General features: G+C 46.3%; 1 protein-coding gene across 5 annotated transcripts in view; it reads left to right on the plus strand.

The window, feature by feature from the left end:
- Positions 1–19294, plus strand: part of PAX2 (paired box 2) — an 83578-nt gene that overhangs the window by 33350 nt on the left and 30934 nt on the right. For 2 of the 5 annotated variants that reach the window (XM_065638683.1, XM_065638685.1), the window contains exons 4-6: positions 827–912; positions 2994–3113; positions 10725–10782. In XM_065638683.1, the coding sequence (XP_065494755.1) occupies positions 827–912; positions 2994–3113; positions 10725–10782 (264 nt within the window). The remainder of the gene's footprint in view (positions 1–826; positions 913–2993; positions 3114–10724; positions 10783–19294) is intronic. The other 3 variants (XM_065638687.1, XM_065638684.1, XM_065638686.1) reach the window with 2 other exon arrangements.

The following is a 19294-nucleotide window of genomic DNA, read 5'->3' on the forward strand; positions in this document are numbered from 1 at the left end:
GTCCTTCCTGGGTCACAGATACCCAGCATCTGCCAGTGGGCAGGAACCTGCCAGTCAAGTACTAGGTGCTAGTGATTTTCTTTCACCACTGACCTCAGCTGGATTTAAACCAGTGACCCAGAGGTGAAAGATTTCATGTAACAAGAAATGGAGCACTGACAATTACAGCTCAGTTTATTTTCATTCTGGGCTGCATTATGAGCTTTGTGGCATTCACTGAGACACCTTTTTGAGTTCCCATGCTGCATTCATTTACCACCTGATAAACACCAATTTTTGTCTTCTTTGCTGGGCCTTCTTTTTCCTGATGATCTATTATCCATCACCACTTCATATGGATGCCTTCTGCTCCCGCCTTCTCATTTATGAAGGGCAAGGGCTTTGGGCAAGCTTCCATCAGTTCAAAGCACTCAGTTCTATGTCAGAAAGGTACTTTTTAGGTACACAACAAAATTAAATCTACACCATTTGTAAATCCAGCAGTGGCTTTATTAGCTGCAAAAACTGCCTTGCAATCATGCTGGCATTCAGATCATAAGTGATAATGCAGTTGCTGACACACAGGAGATCTGAGTTCGTTCACTGAGCACCATAGTTATGCACTGAATATCCAGGTTTGGGGTAAAGATAACAGAGCAGTGCAAGGACAGTTCTCTGGGAACTGGACCATTAAATCAGTAGAGCGAGGACCACAAGAAGGCAAGAAGTTGCTCTGCTGTACCCAGTGCTCAGATCAGACCTTCAGGTTCTGATAGTTGTGATTGTGGGAAGGTGAAGGCACAGAGAAATTGCAGCTGAGTTCTGAACATGTTTTGCTCTTTTCCAGGATCATCAGAACCAAAGTTCAGCAACCTTTTCACCCAACACCAGACGGGAGCGGGACAGGTGTGACTGCACCAGGACATACTATCGGTAAGAAGACTGGCATGAGGGGTGGTGACAGGACAAGTGGAAATGAGGATGAGGCTTAGTTGAAGGAACAAAGTCTGACAAGCAGATGCTAAGCAGAGCAAAAGGGAGGAGGAGGTGGGGGAAAGAAACCTCAGTGGAAATCAGAGGTTTCTGTTCTTCGTTTCCCTCATTGCATTGCAGAAAAGGGAACCATGGCAGAGAAACCAGCCCAAGGTAGGGGTCTGCCCAGAGTGATTCTGCCTTAACATCCATTTCACGTTCATGTTCTCTCCTTCACCTCCCCAGGGAGAAGTATTTACTGCTATCCTGTCTAAGCACCAGTCTTCACCTTTTGTCTCCTTGCTCTGACTCTCTTTTCCCCTCTCTCTTGATTCCTCTTCTCTCCCTTTGCTGGAACTGGTCCATTTTTTAGAGCTAGCAATACACAGACATGGGTAAGATATTCCTGATGCCTCACAACTGAGTTCTTCCATTGTTCTAGCTCTACAGTCAGGTATCCCATGGGTGTATTTCATTGAGAAAATGCATTTTCTGCTGGGGATGATGGGTTTATTGAGGGGAGCAGAAGATGGAGACTGTAATAAAATGACCAAATGTCTTCTAGTCTGTTGTGTTTAAAAGTACTGTGCTAGATGTGTGAGGAGGTACGTCTCACTCTGTGGGATGTATGGTGCATATGTCTGTTGTTGCTAGCATAGCTTTATCCAGTAATGATTCAGAGCAGGAAAAAGCATGCAGTGTTCTGGGATACTGAGAGATACAGTGGCTTATTTGTGGCCTAAGACACTGTCTTAGGTACTGTTGGTTACTGAGAATCAGCTGTTATACACGGATTTACGGGAAAGTGCTGGTCTACATGGGACAGAGCTGGCAGATATAGTCCTGTACACAAATTGTGTTCAGGAGCACAATGGAATTAATGGGCCAGTGTGGAAGAGCATTTCTAGGCGCCCTTTTAATCTGGACTTTCTCACTGGACTGGGAATCACTGACCACAACAGATGGAGTTGGCAGATATTATTCCTTCTTGGAAAAGTAGTGCAATGTCTAGGAAATGTGTTGGTTGAGCTGGGACAGTGATCATGAGCGCTGCTACTGGAGTCCCTCATTGCCCTGGGATATACTGCGAAGTGTGGGTCTACATCAGATAGTGCTGATAGGTTCTGCTCCATCCTGGAAGGTATTGAGGTATTGGAGGTATTGATTGCTTCAGGTCAGTACTTTATGAGCTGAATGATGGGTAGTGGCCTATAAGAAAATTGGGATATTCTCTCCATCACTGGGACATGCTGGTACATAATGGGCATGCCTACTAGATGCATAGCTCTACTTGTTCTGTACTCTAAAGGCCTGATTATCATTAAGTGATAATTTCTAATCTGGATGGCTTGTCATTTCTGATATATTGGAAAATCATGAGCAATCTTAGACAGTTCTGAGTGGCAGGAGGAGTCTGCCTGTTGACATTGGTCAGTACAAAAGGAAAACACTATATTTTTGTTAATCGGGGTTGGAGTATGTTTCACCAACTCACCATTTGTTCTAGCAGGGAACTGAATTTATTGGCCCCGCACTGAAGTACTTCTAACCTATCCTAAGAAGATAATTTTTCAATGAGTCTTTTGGGTGGACACGTAGGAGGCTGGTCTGGCTAAGACAGAACACTGCACTCCTGGTTGTTGAGAGGAAGTGATCTGGCAAAATACAGATGGACTAGGAAGTCACTAGAGAATGTGGCCTGTGCAGCATTGCACTCAGTTGCCACGGCATGCCCTGGGAAGCCTGCTCTGAACTAGAATAGAGCAACAAGGTTTAGCTTCTTGATGGAATACACTTGCTTGTTATTAATGCCCCTGTACTGGAAGGCTGTGGAGCTACAGTATAGGAATGGACTGGCAAAGCTGGAATGCAGCAACGCTAGCAGTTGAGCGAATATGAGTCCTCCAGTTTGAGGGACTGGGAGCCTGCTTAGTGGCCAGGGTTTCCTATGAGAATGGTGGCATGCATAGCTTTCAGCTGGGGGATCCCTGAGTGCTGTGCTGCTTTCCTCATGGCCCTTTTTCCCTTTTCCTTTTGTCCAGTGCCCAGCACAGCATCCCCTCCCGTCTCCAGTGCCTCCAATGATCCAGTGGGCTCTTACTCCATTAACGGGATCCTGGGGATTCCTCGGTCGAATGGCGAGAAGAGGAAACGTGATGAAGGTAGGGGGAGGGGAGAAGCTCATGCTCCCTTTTATATTCTTTGTCCCCACGTACAGGCTCCAATTTCAGGCCAAGGTTTGCAGCTGCTCCAGGGGCTAGATCAGTTTTAGCAACAGAGACCAGTTCCCCGCCACTGCCCTGCTGGCTTGGAATGCTCTTCTTCCGAGGCCTTTTCATGACAGGCTGCATCTCCAGACATCTGCTCAGCAGGCAGAGAGCCGTCTCCATTGCTGGAGCTGATCCCAAGTTCATTCACTGCTGGAAACGGCTGGAACTGAACTCCCCAGGTGCCAGCAGGTGCCCGGACTTTGAACTGTGGGTAAACGTGGTTTCCCCAACTCACTTGTTTTCAAACAAAATGCCATCTCGGAGAAGCACCAGCAATGTAGGAGTTGCCTTTCATTCCCTTTGCAAAAAAGTTCCTGCCCTGTGACGTGTCATGAGCTACATTAGCTGGTGATCATAAGGGCCCAGCTTTCAGTGGGTAGCACCTACCACAGCAGAACTGCCATGCTTGCAACAGTCTTAAAGCAGAACAGGAGGTCTTCTGAGTCTTGTGGCCCTAAGGTTGTTATCTAAGCCTTTCACAAGAGCTCTAAGGAATTAGGATTAAGCTATCTCCTTTTCCTCCCTACCTGCCGGGAAGGACTCAGGGCAAAGTGAATCCTTAAATGAGCCAAAAGCTGGAGCCTCAGGTCTAGATAGACAGAGTCAGGAGGGGTGGGTAAGGTCTTGGTGCTCTTACAGTGGCTTTGTAAACTTTTTCTTTTAACTCTTGCTCTTTTAATTTGATGCATTCAAAAACTGTGGGCCAGGAGGTGAACTTTTCTAAGGGTAGTGCCTGACCAGTTTGTTCGGTTCAGCCCTGCCTTCAGCACGTTGTTTCCCACTGCTGCCTGTTGCGTGGGTGGACCTCTCAGAAGCACAGGTGTCTCAGTGTGCTGCATGTACTGCAACCCCAAGGCTGTGCGGTGTAAGAGAACACGAGGGTTCTCTGTGATACGTGGTGAGAAAAGAAAGCTCTCCTGAGAGAGATGCTGCATTTTGGAGCTCTGTTAATAATTTTCTCAGCATTGTTCCTGGTGAGGTTCACATCTGTAAGCTTTTGATCCAAATAAACACAATAATCCCAAGAAAAAAAGGCAATCATTGTGACCTCTCTTCCTCTAATATGAAGCAAAACTAGAGGCAAGGACCCAATCCAGCTCCTGTTAAAGCAAAGGGGAAGAGTTTTGCTGATGTCATTGGAAATTGGATCAGGCCCCAGAGGAAGATCCATTTCCCAGCTAGATGGCAGTAGGGCCTAGCTAAGAGAAAAGTGTAGCAATGGAAGGGCTGAGTCAATACCTCAAAGTCAAAAAATGTCAGGTATAAGACACTGCAAACATTGCAAACCCCTCCAGCATCTCCCATAATTACATATACAGGAAATAGTGACATATCAAACTGAGTGACAAGGTTCTGTAATGGTTGTGCAAATCTCTTGGAAGTTATTTGGGGTTTTTGTCAACTCTATTCTCATACAGTCCAGTGTGGTAATCACCAGCTCTCAACATGGTGCTTCCATATCTCGTTTTGAAATGAAGCAGTTCAATCTGGCTTTAGTGGTTATTCTTTCTGAATACGTGGAAAGATCATCCCGCTTTAGAGGCAGCCACACAGTCACTTCAGCCTCAGAACCTGAGCTTTCTTGGAGCAGTACAAGTACAACCAAGTAACCATCTAAGACTGTAACACTTCACAATGATATACTGACAGTAAGAACAACTGTCTGTGTTTGTCCTTAATTCGGACCAGATTTGATTTTTGAAGGGCAAGCGACACTGCTGTTGGCCAAGAGCCCACATATGACAATAGGAATCAAAAAGGTACCAGACAATCCTGGAGACACTGCTTGTCTTTAGCTCTCAGAGTTTTAGGTGGCAGTTACATGACACAGATGCAACTACTTTAGAGAACAGCCTTCACCTAGCTGTCCCAGATACCTGCTGCAGGGAGATGTTGCACTCCTGTCCCATATAAACCTCGCATGGGACCCCCTGCCAGCTGTTGAACACCCCTAGCCAAGAGCTGAGTTATCTGGGCTCACGTGGTCCTTAAGAAATGCTGAAAGATGTCATCCCTTTGCAGGGTTCAGTCCAAGGGGAGGTTTTGCACAGCCAGTGACCTGCGCTCACTCCTGGCCAATCTCCCCTGGGGCTCTGACTGTTCCTATCTGAGATGGGGATTAGGAAAGCCTGGTAAGAAATCCAGTGCAAGTACTTCTTTCATGCTCATGCTGGATGCGTACATCTTCTCAGTATTCTCCAGAGCTTCTGAGCACTGTTTTGTTGCAGTTTCTTAACTGCAGGGCTTATTCTCACATTGAAAAGCCCTTATGAGCTCCCACTGCACATCTACTTTCCCAGCATTTTGGGGGTGGCTCTTCCCTAGAGGAGACAGAAGCAGCAGCACTACTCTCTCTTTCTTTCCGCTCTGTTGGACCAGCTGTGCTGCAAGGATTCTTCTGTGAGGAATGCAGTTCGGCAGAAACGGGGAAGTACCAAGCTGCTCTTGAATCCTCAGTTCTCAAAACCTTATTAGCAACCTCTGTGCTGGCTGGGGGAACAGGGTGGGAGCGAGACAGAGGACCCTCTATCTGAGCACACCCCCTCCCCCAGGTCCTCCTCGCTGCAGCTGGTGCCTGCATTAGACAGTAGCACAGATGATTAAGAAGAGGAGAGATAATGATGTGTCAAGATGATGTAGCAGAACTCCTGAGTTGGACAGAAGGAGCCAGACAGATGCATGAGGTGGGCTCAGCGACGGACGCTGACAGCCAGGTGTGTCCCTCACCGAGAGTTACGGGAAGTGGGGAAATCTCAACCTAGCAAATATGTTGGTTGCAACTGCAAGGGTGGCCTGGGAAGACTATAGCATTGAGAGTGAGCTAGCAGGGACATAGCTCTGAGTGTCCACTAGTCACAACAAGGAACTGTCAGATCACAAGTCTTTCCCCAAAACTCACTGTGTCTTCCTCAGGGGAGTGCCTAGGCAGAATGGTCAGGGATTTGCCCTGTTATGTCCATGTATTCCTTTTGTTTCAGTTTTTGACCAGTGATTGTAAACGCCCTGACTTCCATGACAGATTAGACAAAGCAGAGAGTTGGTCTCCTATGATTTTTTAAATAATTCGGCTAAAAAAGTTCACCACCACTTGTCTAGCACAGTGTGTGCCATTTCTTACAGTCTATGGGCACTCCCACTGTTGCTGTAATTTCCCTCTGACCTTCCTCACCACTTACATCCACAATCTTCCATAGGCAGAAGTGGCCCTGCAGCATGTGATGACTTTCTCAAGACCACTGAGGGTCTTGCAGTAATTCCTGGCTCTTCATGGTCCTAATGTTGTATTATGCTGTGATGGTAGGCCAAGCTCAGCAAGGTCATTGTCAGACTAAGGAACAACAGTGAGAACTCCAGAAGAATAAAGGGGAAAAATAATATGCAAATATTTCTGTTTTTCCATAACCTCCCGACTGATAGGTAAAAGGATGAGAATTGGTGTGACCAGAGGCAGTAACAAAAAATTAGTATCACTCATACTGTATCTTGAGCACTGTATAAGGAAAAAAAGGGAGAGATGGGGAGAAAGGGAAGAATGGATAGATAGATAGACATATCTTGCATACCACAGCATCTCCAGCTAGGTGAAACTTTTGGAGTCTTTAAAAAAACTACTCTTATTAGAGACAGGTCTTTCTCTTCATAGGAGGCCACAAACAGACTTCCTCTATAGACCCAAATTCTCATTTGGGATTCGTCTTTCAGTAAGGCTGGTGCTGTAACACTCAGCATTATTAATCTTGGTCCCTGACAATATCTGTAGTATTTGACAGCATTACTGGCAATAATATCTGCAGTGCCGACAATGGCAGAGATAATATCCCCCAGTATTATCGGCATTAGCAGGGATCATATCTGTAGCCTGTTATTGGCAGAAGCAGATGTAGTGTGTCCAGTATTATTAGTATCAGTAGTAATAAAACCCACAGGCTTGTTAGTATGATCAGTGCTAATATCAGCAGTAGGTTTGTGGGAGAGGAGGGGACAGAGTGATTTCTACTGTAAATGGCAATAATACTCGGGCTGTTTGGAGTAAAGGAATCCTCAGAAGAGATGGTGGAGCAAACCTGAGAAGACAGAAGTTCCTCCTTTCCCCTCTTCACCTGTCATTTTGATGATTAGAGTGATTTACATTGAAGTAAGAAATGCAGGGCTGTGTCAGTGCAGGGAGACAGTAAAGGGTAACCAATATTTTGGCAGGTCTGGTGGTGTTTTCCAAAGAGCGTTAGCTGTATCAGTGCAGGCGGTTCACCGACTTCACAAGGAGGTTCAGCTACGCAGAACAGGGTGCTGCCTACCAGCAGCAGAGCATTTGCACTGTGGTCCTGTGGCTGCAGGATGGGCAGCATCACTGTCTCTTTGGTGCTGCACGCATAATGATTTTACCATGACACCCTCTACTGAGAAGCACTGCTTTTGTTACAGGTGGTTTTCACTTCCCTCACTCCAAATGGGAGGACTCTGCAGGGCAGGGTTTTGACTTGGGGATTTTTCTGTCTGGCCATGATCTCATCTTCCTATTGGGAAAGTAGAAATGCCTTCTTCAGGTGAGGCAGGGAGATCTGCAAGAGTTCCAGTCCTGAAAGCTGTTTTTTTTAGATACTGCCCCAGGACATAGACTCTCTTGAAGAAAATTTTGAACTTAATTGTTTAAGTGGAAAGTAGCACAGAGAAGAGAGATTTGTAATATGTATAAGAAGATCTGAGCTTTTGAGCAGATATACAGCAGCTGAGTGTGCCGCTGCAAATATGATCCCATTTGTGTTGCTCAGAGTGGCAATGATGATATAATTTGGGAGACATAGCTGTGACATTTCAGGTGGCTTTGTGTCATTATCAGTGGTATCAATATGTGTTTGCAGGCAGAGTGGCTGTGGTTATCATGTTGTTGTAACTGTGACACTGTAGGTTGGGGGTTTGTGACACTAGTGATGAGATGAACTGTTTCACTGCTTGCTGTGCTGCCCCATCCCACTCAAGGCCATTACACTCTTCACAGAGGTGGTTGTGATTTGTTTCTGGTGGTTTGTCTGCATCATCACATGCCATAAGGTTGTTTCAATGCAGTAACTGTTGGCACACTGGTGCAGGCTGTACTGTGCTGTCACTTCAAATCATATAGTTGTTACTGCAGCTGATGTAATGTGTTGACTGACAACAGACTGTCACCTGGCCATGAAAGTGAAGTCAATATGGCTATGTCACTGGAGCGCTCTGTTGAGAATTGTGTGTTTTCACAAGGTACGACCATGTTTTTCCACAGCATACTGGGGTTGTTTCAGGACATGCAGCATGCTTATGCTGTCCTCTGTAGTATGATGATGCTTTCCCAGTGCTGTACTAGTGCAGAGAGGTCTAGCCGTTAACTGTCCTGTAGGGAAATACATTTGTTTTCCTATGCTGCCTGCATACATTTGCAAAGGGCATGAGCGAATCATTCCACTAGACTGTATTATGGCACCTGATGTACGTTCATCTCTGGGCATATGAGGTGTATTTCTGTTCTCCCAAAACTGTTGTGTTGTTGAAGATAACAGAGTGTGTTTGGATCCTCCCAGGTGACACAACAAGCACTTCTGTCTGTGGTGTGGCTGCTTTGTTTCCTGCTGTGATTTCTTGTCACCACAGCTGATGTGTTTGCATTATTCTATGCTATTGCTTTACTGCAGGTTGGCAATAGTCTTAACACTGGAAGCACTGACACTGGAAGCACATGCAGTTACATGGCCTCAGGTGCTAACCCTATGTTCCAACCATCACACACAGCTGTGGGGTGTGCACTCAGCATTTTATGGCTCTGCACATGGAGCGAGCACTTTCTGGAGTGTTTCACGCTCCCACAGTGTCTTCTACTTTCCCTGGGACTGTGTTGTTTCATGCAGTGTGGCTGTCAGCTTGCAGCGATGCTGTATCACCGCAAACAGCAATGGCTATGGGGGACCTCCAGGCTCATTGTGTCTATACACATAAGTGTAGGTAACACTCCCATTCTAGATGAAAATGTAAATTGAAGAGGGAGTTTATTCTCAGCAGCCATTCACATCTCCCTCCTGAGGGTCTTTGGCTGGTGAGACTCCTAGGAGGACATAAGAAAGGTACCTGCTACTCATCCTGCACCTCTCTAAATAAACTGAATGAGGATGGTCAGAAAAGGGAGAGTATGTGTGGAAAAAGAGAGGAGGGGAAAACTGGATAAAGTAGAGGACAATGCATAAGCAGCACAGCTTTGTTAGAAATGTGGGCTGTTGCACCACAAATCTGAAGGTCAGTCTGTAAGCAAGAGAAACTCTGTGTGTGTGTGTGTGTGTCCTCAGGAGGACTTCAGGTAAGGGAGGGTTAACAGCTTACATCACAGAAAGCAGTTTGGACAGAATGCTCTGCTTCTAAAGCTTATAGTGCTGCTGAGTTTGGCAGGGTTTGGTACTATCGGAAGACAAGCTGGTCTGGCTTCAGCTGTATTTGTGTGCATCTCTGCTTGTGTATTTGTGTGCATCTCTGCTTGTGTATTTGTGTCTCTAGGAATGCTCGCCTGTTCGGGTTTTTTTTGTATTTCTGTGTTAGGATCACTGGTTTCTACTTATCTGTGCTTATGTACTGGGATGAGTGGCAGGTTGGACCCGTATTTTTGTGCATGCCTATGGAGACCTGGAAAATGTGTATGTTAAGCTGTGTATAATGTTGCCTAGTAGGAGAATGCATACTGTGGATCATACCGATATCTGGGCACATACAGCTCAGTATTAGTGCTATGTACTTCTGTGAATGACAGGTATTTGTACTCACATTTTGAGCATATATGTGAATGTTGTATATTTGTATGTATATTCTGTGTGTATGTGTTGTTACATACTTCGAGTATCACTGTATCTTTGTGGTTGCTGGATATGAATATGTAGCCTGTTGGTGCTGTGCACTTCTGTATATAGTTTGTACAGATGTGTATTTGCATTGGGGTTATATATTTGTGTGTATGCTGTGTATATATATTGGTTGTTCTTGCCTGTGTGAAGGCTGTTTATTTATGTAAATAGTTTGTATTTGTTTACATAATTTAATTTTGTACATGTGAACTTAAGGAAATTGCGTTGAGTTCCAGGTTTTCATTTAGTTAGTGTATGTATATTTTTGTAAGTTATTTGTTTATTCAGAAATTACATCTAATTGACATGCACCTGCATTAGTACCTTCTTGTGTCCCAGTTTGCGTTCTTTTGTCTTGAAATGTTATTGGCTATGTTTTGTGAGTCTTATGCGCAGAGCTTTTCTTTAAGTTTGTGTGAGTGCCATGAATGTGTGCTTGTCTGACTGTTTACTTATGGGTACCTAGTCTGTGGTTAGATCTTCTCCTTCCACTTTTTGACTCATTCCTGGGAGGGGCTGTTGCAGGTAATGTGTCAGCAGCTACAACTTCTCTCAGTGTCTCTGCCTGCCCATGTCCACCAGCACAGAGGCTGTTCCCTCACTCTGCTGATGCTTGTCTCTCTCTGGATCTTCTTGCCCACCCCAGATGAGTTGTACACTGGGTCTGCCCACATTCAGGGGGGTGACTTACATTGTTCGTGGATGTAAAGTATATGGGAGCCAGAGGGAGCATGGTGCCTAGATCCATGAGGATCCCAGGTTAATGCACAGTGGATGACAGAATAAAGTGCAAAAGAGATCAGGAAGAGCTGGCAACGTGCAGGCAAATGGTATTTTAGAGGGTTGTTGGCAACTGGTGTAACAGTGGATGGGGGTGCCATAACAGGCGGAGACAGGGATGGCACTGTTTGGGGTCAAGTGACACAGCAATGAGACATAAGGCAATACTGCTGTGGACTGAAGGTGACATGTCACTGAGGCACAACAAAGTGACATGCCGATGACCCAGGCTGATCTATCAGAACATGGAGGGCTGGGAAACACCCATCAAGAATCAGCTGAATAAGGCAAAGGAGAACGGGAGGAGCAGGGTGAAGAAGATCAGGCAAATCAAGGGACCTGATATGTGGCTGTAGGAGCCAGGTCACTGTCCGTGTGGGACAAGCAGTGTCTCCATGAGGAGATCAGTTGCATCCTGGTGTGGAGGGCAGGGGCAGTCTGTTAGCAGTGGCTGTTTGCATCACAGTGATGGAGAGCAGGGATAGCACAGTGATGACATCAGGTGATGGACATATCCTGTGATGGTAGCCATGGACCATAGGGACTGCGTGGGCAGGGGCACAATTCCCAGTCGCTGGGAAAAACAAAGAATCTAACGGGCAGTAAAACAAAAACAAAGGAGACTTGGAAGCACCTGACAGCCCTAATTCATCACAGCCCAAGATTTTTTTTCCCCCCTCATGTTCCCATTATATTTGTTTGTAAAAGTGGAAATCAATTTTGAAGGTAATTTTCTGGAAAGAATGGAAGGGAGGTGGGAGGGCCGGATAAGGCAGAGATGGCAAGAGAAAAAAAAAATTTAGGCCAGGCACAGCCCAGGGGCAGCTCTTGGCAAGGTGAAAGAAAATTGCATATTCAATCTCCATCCATGAATCTCCCTTGCTGCTGCCCGCCTCCTGCTCGAAAACAATGAAGGCTTTCTCCCCTACGCTGCACAACGCCTGAGTATCAGCGCTCACTTTAACTTCAGGGTCATTAATTCACCTGATTATTGCAGGAGAGGAGAGGGTTGCAGAGGCATCCATTCTAAAGAGCCCTCCCTTAGCTCATCCTTTGATTAGTTTGGGTTGGGGGGAGTTGAGATAATGTGTTGTCTCGGACTCAGTTTAAAATGGGAGGGGTTGAAGAGGGGGTGGAAAGAGGTAGAGGTGGAATGGGAAAGATGTGGCCCAGCTTGTTGTGGAAGGGAGGGTCAGAAAGCAGTCACTCTTGCATCCCTCTGCTGTGGTGTTATTGCAAATTAAAAGTAGCATGTTCCACTCCATAGCTATCTTTCAGGGAGGGGAGGGGCATGGGTATATGTCGGCATGGGGATGGGGGGGATCTTATCATTGCTTCTTCAGCAGCGTAGTGTCACCCTGTGAGGTGACATTTGAATTTACAATTCCGCTGAGAAAAGCCATTAATTCACAAATTAACATTTCTCCCTCTCTCTCTGTAGCTCTCTCTCTCTTCCTCTCTCTCTCTCTCTCTATCTCACATGGATGTGCAAGCAATTGAAAAGACAAAGGAAATAGCCTTAAGGAAGAGACTTTACTGCTACTCTGTCTGTGCAGAGATTGCTACTACTGCTTCTAGATAGATAAACCAATTACCTGAGCTGCTCTGTTCATGGCAGCCTGCTATTACCTCCTTTTGTAGAGCTGACTCCATTGCTGGATTACACTATGTGTATCTCATTAATGTAAACCAGCACGATACTGGACACTGTCCCTGACCCTTCTTGCTACAGCCCATTGCTCTGCAGTGGAAGAGGGAACTGGGAGAGGAGCCAAGAGTAGAGGTGATGGTAGGCGCAACATACTTCCTAACGCATAGGGACCAGGGTACACAGAGAACCTGCTTAGAATATCTGCGCCAAGCTTAGAGGAGATAAGGGCTTCCCTTTTACAGAAGAGACTGCACAACATTAACCTTGATCTCTTCTACATCTTGGTGAGCACTGAAAGTGCTGTGCAAGAGGCCTCAGGTATGGGCATCAGGTCTGGGCAGCCCCTTGCAGCTCCATTCTCAGCATTACCCTGAGTTTCCTCCAGGTGTAGAAATGCATGCAGTAGGCAGATGCAGAGGTATGAGTACGAAAGCTGCGTATACATTGCTAAAGGCAGACATAGCTGACTACTAACTGACTCACAGAGGTACACAACAAACCTCAGGATAAGAAGCAAAAATAAGCACTCTAGCTTGTGAACTGAGAGGAGCAGATTTCTCTGTAGTGCAGCTCCACTGAAAGCCAGTCAGTGATGCCTGTGGAGACGTTCTTGCCAAAGACAAACACTGGATGCTACTTCCACACAGCCCCCAGTCCTCTTCTGATTCCCTTTATTGCTCTCTCCTGACGTGCTCTTTCTCACATGGTTATTTCTGCTACCACTGCTGCTATGGATGCTTGGACAGCACATGTGTACAGTATACACACACACACGCAGAGACTCCGCCGCTCACTGCTGTCACCCCAGGCACACGTCTGTGACACCAGCAGCCTGCCTGTGCACACTCACAGCCCTGCAGGCACGGCTGCTCCCCACCTGCCCTGCTGAGGTCTCCTTCAGTGGCTCCAAGCCTGGCTGCTGGGGTGCACACTGGCAGGCAGCTTTCTGAGCACCTTCTGGTGCTCTCTGCAGGCAGCCTTGCGGGAACACACCTGGCTACCCTGCCCTTTAACCTGGTCACACACCTACGTGTGTTTGGGGAGAAAATGACCTAGCAGTGTGCTTTACATAAAGACTTGCATGTTAGTCTTTTCTCACTAAGAATTCTACCTACATAAAATTGGACAGAAATCTTCACCAAGAAGTTTTTCACCCCATAAGGGTTTGATGGGCCCTGTTCAAGCCATTCTCCCAACTTTCACGAAAGGCAGAAGCTTGCAGGGGGCAGTTCTCCAGGTAAAAGAAAAACAGACCAGAACCGCTGGTTTTGGAAGCCTGGTCTCCACGTGCTCAGCACGTGGAGTGTGTGCCCTCCTTTGGCATTGCCTTGGCTCCTTAAATCTTCCTAAAAACTTATCCTCTAAACAAGAGCATCTGCCTCTCCTACATTCCCAGTGCCCCACGCCATGCACAGCACATGGCCGGGAAGCAGCATCCCGCAGCCAGCGCTGGAAGACAGATCACGATCAGCGGAGGCATCGGCAGGCAGTGCCAGTAATTCAAACCATCCTGACCGTTCAGTGAACCTGAACCTGCTGACCTTGACAGCACCAGACAGCAGCGGCCTCAGGAATCCCAACCTTTGCAGAGTCGTCGGCAGAGGACGGCTCCTGCTCTCTCCCTTTCTTTCTCTCCCTCTCCCTTTCTGATCACATCCCAGCAGCCAGGGGGGCCCGACAGTCAATCCCCAGTGCACCAATTAGCTCCTAATTTGGCTACCTCTGCACTCCCAAGTCTACATCAATGTAATGTTAAGCATCGCTTGCCGTTCGTAGATGTAAATCATTCCTATAGAGGAGTGTCTTCTTGTGCTAAAGGAAAACACTAAGCACCTTGTTCTCAGTTAGGGCCAGATAGAAGCCCCTCCTCCTCCTAAAATGGGGGCTGCTGTTGTTTGGAAGGAAAGCAGGAGCTCTTTTCTTCCCCAAGTGATAGCATCAGATCCTCCAGCCTTGTTTCACTGGATCCCAGGGGGAAGCAACAAGATCTCACCAGGTGATTAGCCCACGAGAATCCTGGCTGGATAGATGAGGGGCAGGGAGGTGACTTGAGTGGAGAGAGAGAGAAAAAACAGTGCTTAATTTTGCCACAAGAAATTGCACTAAACAAAAATGCAGTTTGTGAACATTTAAAGACTTTTTCAGGGAGTACTGGTTTTCCTCCAGCTACCTCTGTGGCTGCCAAGCAAGCCTTGAAACAGACAGCATTTTGTGCTGGCCTGCAGATGCTAGGCGAAGCTCTAAGACCTTGCCTATGGAGGGCAACTCTGTTAATAGCAGATGGCCCCAAAGAAGTAGTTACAGATATCTATCTATCGAGACAAGAGCAGACATCCATAATTCTTTGAAGGTGATTTTTTTCATGCATCATTCAGATAAAATAAAGGACACTTCAAATAGGTGTCAAATACAACTCATGTCCGTTTTAGGGCCCTTTAAAATGTCAGAGTTTTGTCAAGAGGCCTAAAAATAATGCCTAGGTCTACATTTCTCCTTTGTTTTTTCCTTCAACCATCCAAGCATCCTGCTGCTTACATCCCATCAGGTTCAAAGAACGAAGTCCTCCTCCCACACTGGTCAACAGCTCCAGGAAAACACACAGGAGCACAGTGCTGGAACAGGAGCTAGGTCATGGGTATTGCTGTTTCTGTTTGGATGTGGAGTAGGTCAGGATTTCTTTCTCTCACTGGCTCTGCCTTTTATGAGGGCTTAGAGGTGTTATTCTGCTTTTAAGCTAGGGGATCTGCATCATAACAGGTTTGTAGGCATCTGATTAAACCTTAATGAGGTGGTCATTGTGTATGAAATGTCCATCAAGTCTTGACTGCCTTCTAGTCCTCTCTTAGATGCTTTAGAAAAGGCTGCTATGAAGGACAGGTACATTTCCATGCTTAGTTTCCCAAAGGAGTTGTTGGGGTTTCTTTGCTTTGGCTTTTGGTATCTAGTGTGGGAAGAAATAGGACTTGAACAGAAGAGTTGACCTTGCAAGCAGATCAAAACTATCCTAGAGTTTGGGACAACTCTACTAATTCCCAGCAAATTAAAAAAAAATACCTCACTAGCTGATTCTCAAAGATACTTATGGATCTTCTCTGCACAGCCCTCTCTTGTTTGTGAAACTGATTGCTACCCATGACTGGGCCCCTTCTTGTTTGGGGACTACCTCTTACAATTTGGAACATATCTCTGGCATACAGTCATGTATTTCATATCAGTATAGGTTCCTTCATATACCAATAAGGGCCTTTACGTGAGCTCATGCAGAAATATTCCAAATTACTCTACTAATGATTTATAGTTATTATAGGAATGAGCATTTAAAAAAAATAGTTTGCATGGTGACAGACCACACAGATTGCTGCATATTGCTAGCCTGTAGCTCTTCCATTGCATGCATTTTTGCAGTTACCCATCCTGTATTATACACTGTTTATTAACCTTCCCATTCTTAAGATCTCATTTACTACTGAAATGTAGCTGACTCTTGGGTGGACCATGGCAGATGTTGAACAATACAACAACAGTGAAATTTTGCTGTGCCATGTCCAAATGAAACCACAGGAGAATTAAGATATGCTGTGGGTAATCACTCAGGCTGGATTTTGTTCAGGACAGCCAGGTTAATGTCTGCACTCTTGCAAAAAATGCCATGGGAATTTTAATGACTCTGAGTGATTGGAGCCTTTGTTTTATGGCACATCAAAAATGGCAGCTCTGAAAACACTCTGCTTGAGCACTGGTTTAGTGCTGACTCAGAAGAGCTTCCAATAACATGATTCACTATCATCTGCCTCAGGGGCAGGCACAGCCTTCTTTGACTTGCCAGGTTAAGGTAAAGCGTGCATGAGGGGGAAATACGGTGGAATGAAAGGAAGGGACAGTCTAGAGCAAGGGAAATGGAAGGAAAGGAGGTATTAAGTGGCATGTTAGTGGAGGACCAAACCAATGGAACCCAGCAGGCTAAAGAGGAATTCAGATTTTCTAGACTGTGCATTAGAGATGTCCATGGCCTGATGCAGATCTGCTGAGTTCTAGTGCCAGTGGCCTCTCAGGTGCCAGTGCGCTCCACTGGAACCTCAGGGATCTCCCAGAAACTGGGAGATGGAGCTGGATGGGGACAGCCCGGCTGTGTGCTCCCTCATCTCTAGCAGTCCTGATAGCAGCGTTGATTTGCATGTCAGGCAAAGCACTGCTTGAGAAAAAAAACCCCTCCGAGTGTGGCAGTGTCAGCGCTCGCTGTTGTTCGACAGTGTAAAATTAAATTAATAAAGCCCCCAACACAGGAAAACATAACAGGAAATTAATGGCCTTTACTGTCGCTCTGATGCAGTCATTTGCAACCCTGCTTTCCGCACCAAAGACTTCATAAATGCAAGCAGTTTCTCTAAACAAGCATAGTTAGGGCTGCATGCGATGTAATTTTTTGCATTGCTGCTATCCTTTGCAGCTAACAAAAGCCACCCTTTTCATGTGCTCACCGAAGGGATCCTGCCAAGAAGTAGCTCCCCAACAAATGGGCTTAGGAAGATGAGAGGAGGGAGCTAAGTCATGCCAATGATGCTGAGAACATCTTCTGCCCTGGCAGAGGGAACGGCATAGCGGCGGCAGCTCTCCCCGAATGTTCTGCACTAACGTCAATGTTGTGGGCACCACAAGAGCATAAATCAGGATAACTCTTCCAGTAAATTTCAGAATGTGTAAATCAGTATAACCACTGAATGCAAGAGACTTGCAGATTTACACTGACTAGAGCAAGGGCGTGAAACTCATTTTCACCGGAGGCCTTTGCAGTTGCCTTCAAAGGGCCAAATGTAGGACAGCCCCAAAATTACATTTGGCCCTTTGAAGGCAACCACGAGGCTGATGTGGCCCCTGGTGAAAATGAGTTTGACACCCCTGCCCTAGAGGATCTGCCCCGCTGTGTGACGGTTCTGCTTGCTATTCCGCCAACATAAACAAAGAGAGTGTAATGGGTCCTGGGGACAGCTGCATTTCTATCTGGCTAACAGTCAAGACTCACAGTGCTACTAAGAGATGTTGGACCCACACTCTGTCCTCATTACAATGGTATAAACCCCCAGTGCCTCTTCTGAGGTAAGAGAATTGTGGATTTGCAACAACTTGACTGAGCACAGGATATGTCCCCTCACGTCCAGCATACTCAAAGGTCACAAAGCTGTAGTGACTGCTCACACAGAAGCTGCCTGCTTTGACTGCCCAGGCTAACATGCCTCATCTGCACACCTGCACAAGCTGTAGTACATGTTGAACACACATGTGAGGCAGCTGTTTCTGGCTTAACACCTAGAAAGGCCTTTACTGGTGTATTCAGTATGGCTGGATGTGCTGATTATTACAACCTAATGCACAAACCTAAGTCTGTACCGACTGAGTTTCCCAGATGCTCTGGGCTGAATTTGCAATCATACACTTAGATGCTGTAGTAAATACATATGATTTTCATACGCATACACACACTCACTTCTTTAAATGCACATTTGCATGCTCCCATGATAATCCAAGACAGATCCGAGTACACACTTCATTACACATTTGCACACACAATTCATTTCATTTACATTCTCATTGAGCATTGCCATTTTGCTCATGTAAGCCCTGCATTAAAGCTGCACTGCCCAGCCCTGCTCCATCTGAGGTGCTCTGTCATTCATAACCCCTGTGTGGAAAGCTCTGCAGCCCCCCAGCTGCCAGGCACCAGCTCACATCTCGCTCATCCTCGGTCAGGCATGCTCGCTTCCCTGCATGAGCAGCCTTCCTTGCTCACCAATTCCTCATCTCAGCTATATCCACATCTCAAAACATAGAATCTCTTTGTTTCGGAGCCTTTCTGCTCTGCACCTGAGCATGTAAATAACAAATACACACAATTTATGTGTCGCTGACACACTTAAATTAGAGAGACGCGTGGACCAGCACAGTACCATCAGTTTGCATACTCAGATTCAGGCTTGTGGATTCCCTTGAGGCAAATGGACACAGGAACCTGAAGAACTGCAGAGTTCACAAAGGCTGATACACTTCTGTGAGGTGATATTCCTCCAGCACTCATCTCCCAATATCCCTGTTCATGCAGGATACTGTACATAACCTGAACTTGCACCATATCTTCTTTCACTATCACAGTGTAGATCCCTGGTAACATTCCTTCTCTGTGCACTTTTGAATATTGCTGGCCCCTTCCATGCTCTGTCATCTCTATCCTGCACTCACCTGGGATCCTTTCCACTGAATCTGAGGTTCATCTTTCTTCCCACCAGTTCAGTTACCGCAATCAAAGCCCTGACAATTTGTGCAGCACTGCTACATGCTGCAATACAAAACTGACCCATCCAGAGATGACTCCTCTCACATTGCTGCAAAAATTCTTCTGGAAGGAGATGTAAACTCCTGTAAATTTTACAGCCTTTCTTTTCCAAACCCTACTGAGTGGGGCAAGAAAGTTACACAGGGAAAAAGATTGCCAGTTTAGGGCTGCCAGTCCTTGCCCTTGTCCCTGCTGTGGGGAGTACGGCATTAGTTTAGTAATCATTGAGGATGCAAATAGTCTCTAGAAACATCATGATATCCAGACTGGGTCAGCTTGTGCAGACCAGGACACCAATACCAGACACTTCTGACCCTGTGAAATGTGTGATCTGCTCTCTCAGCCGAAGTCTTTGTCCTTGATCTCTCCCTTGGCTGGGGATCGGCTCAGATGCAGATGCGGGGGCTCCGCTGTTCGCAGCAGGAGCTCCATGCCAGGGTCTGAAGCCCAGGCCTGACAG

Source organism: Caloenas nicobarica, chromosome 7, assembly GCF_036013445.1.
Source record: "Caloenas nicobarica isolate bCalNic1 chromosome 7, bCalNic1.hap1, whole genome shotgun sequence".
Taxonomy (NCBI): domain Eukaryota; kingdom Metazoa; phylum Chordata; class Aves; order Columbiformes; family Columbidae; genus Caloenas; species Caloenas nicobarica.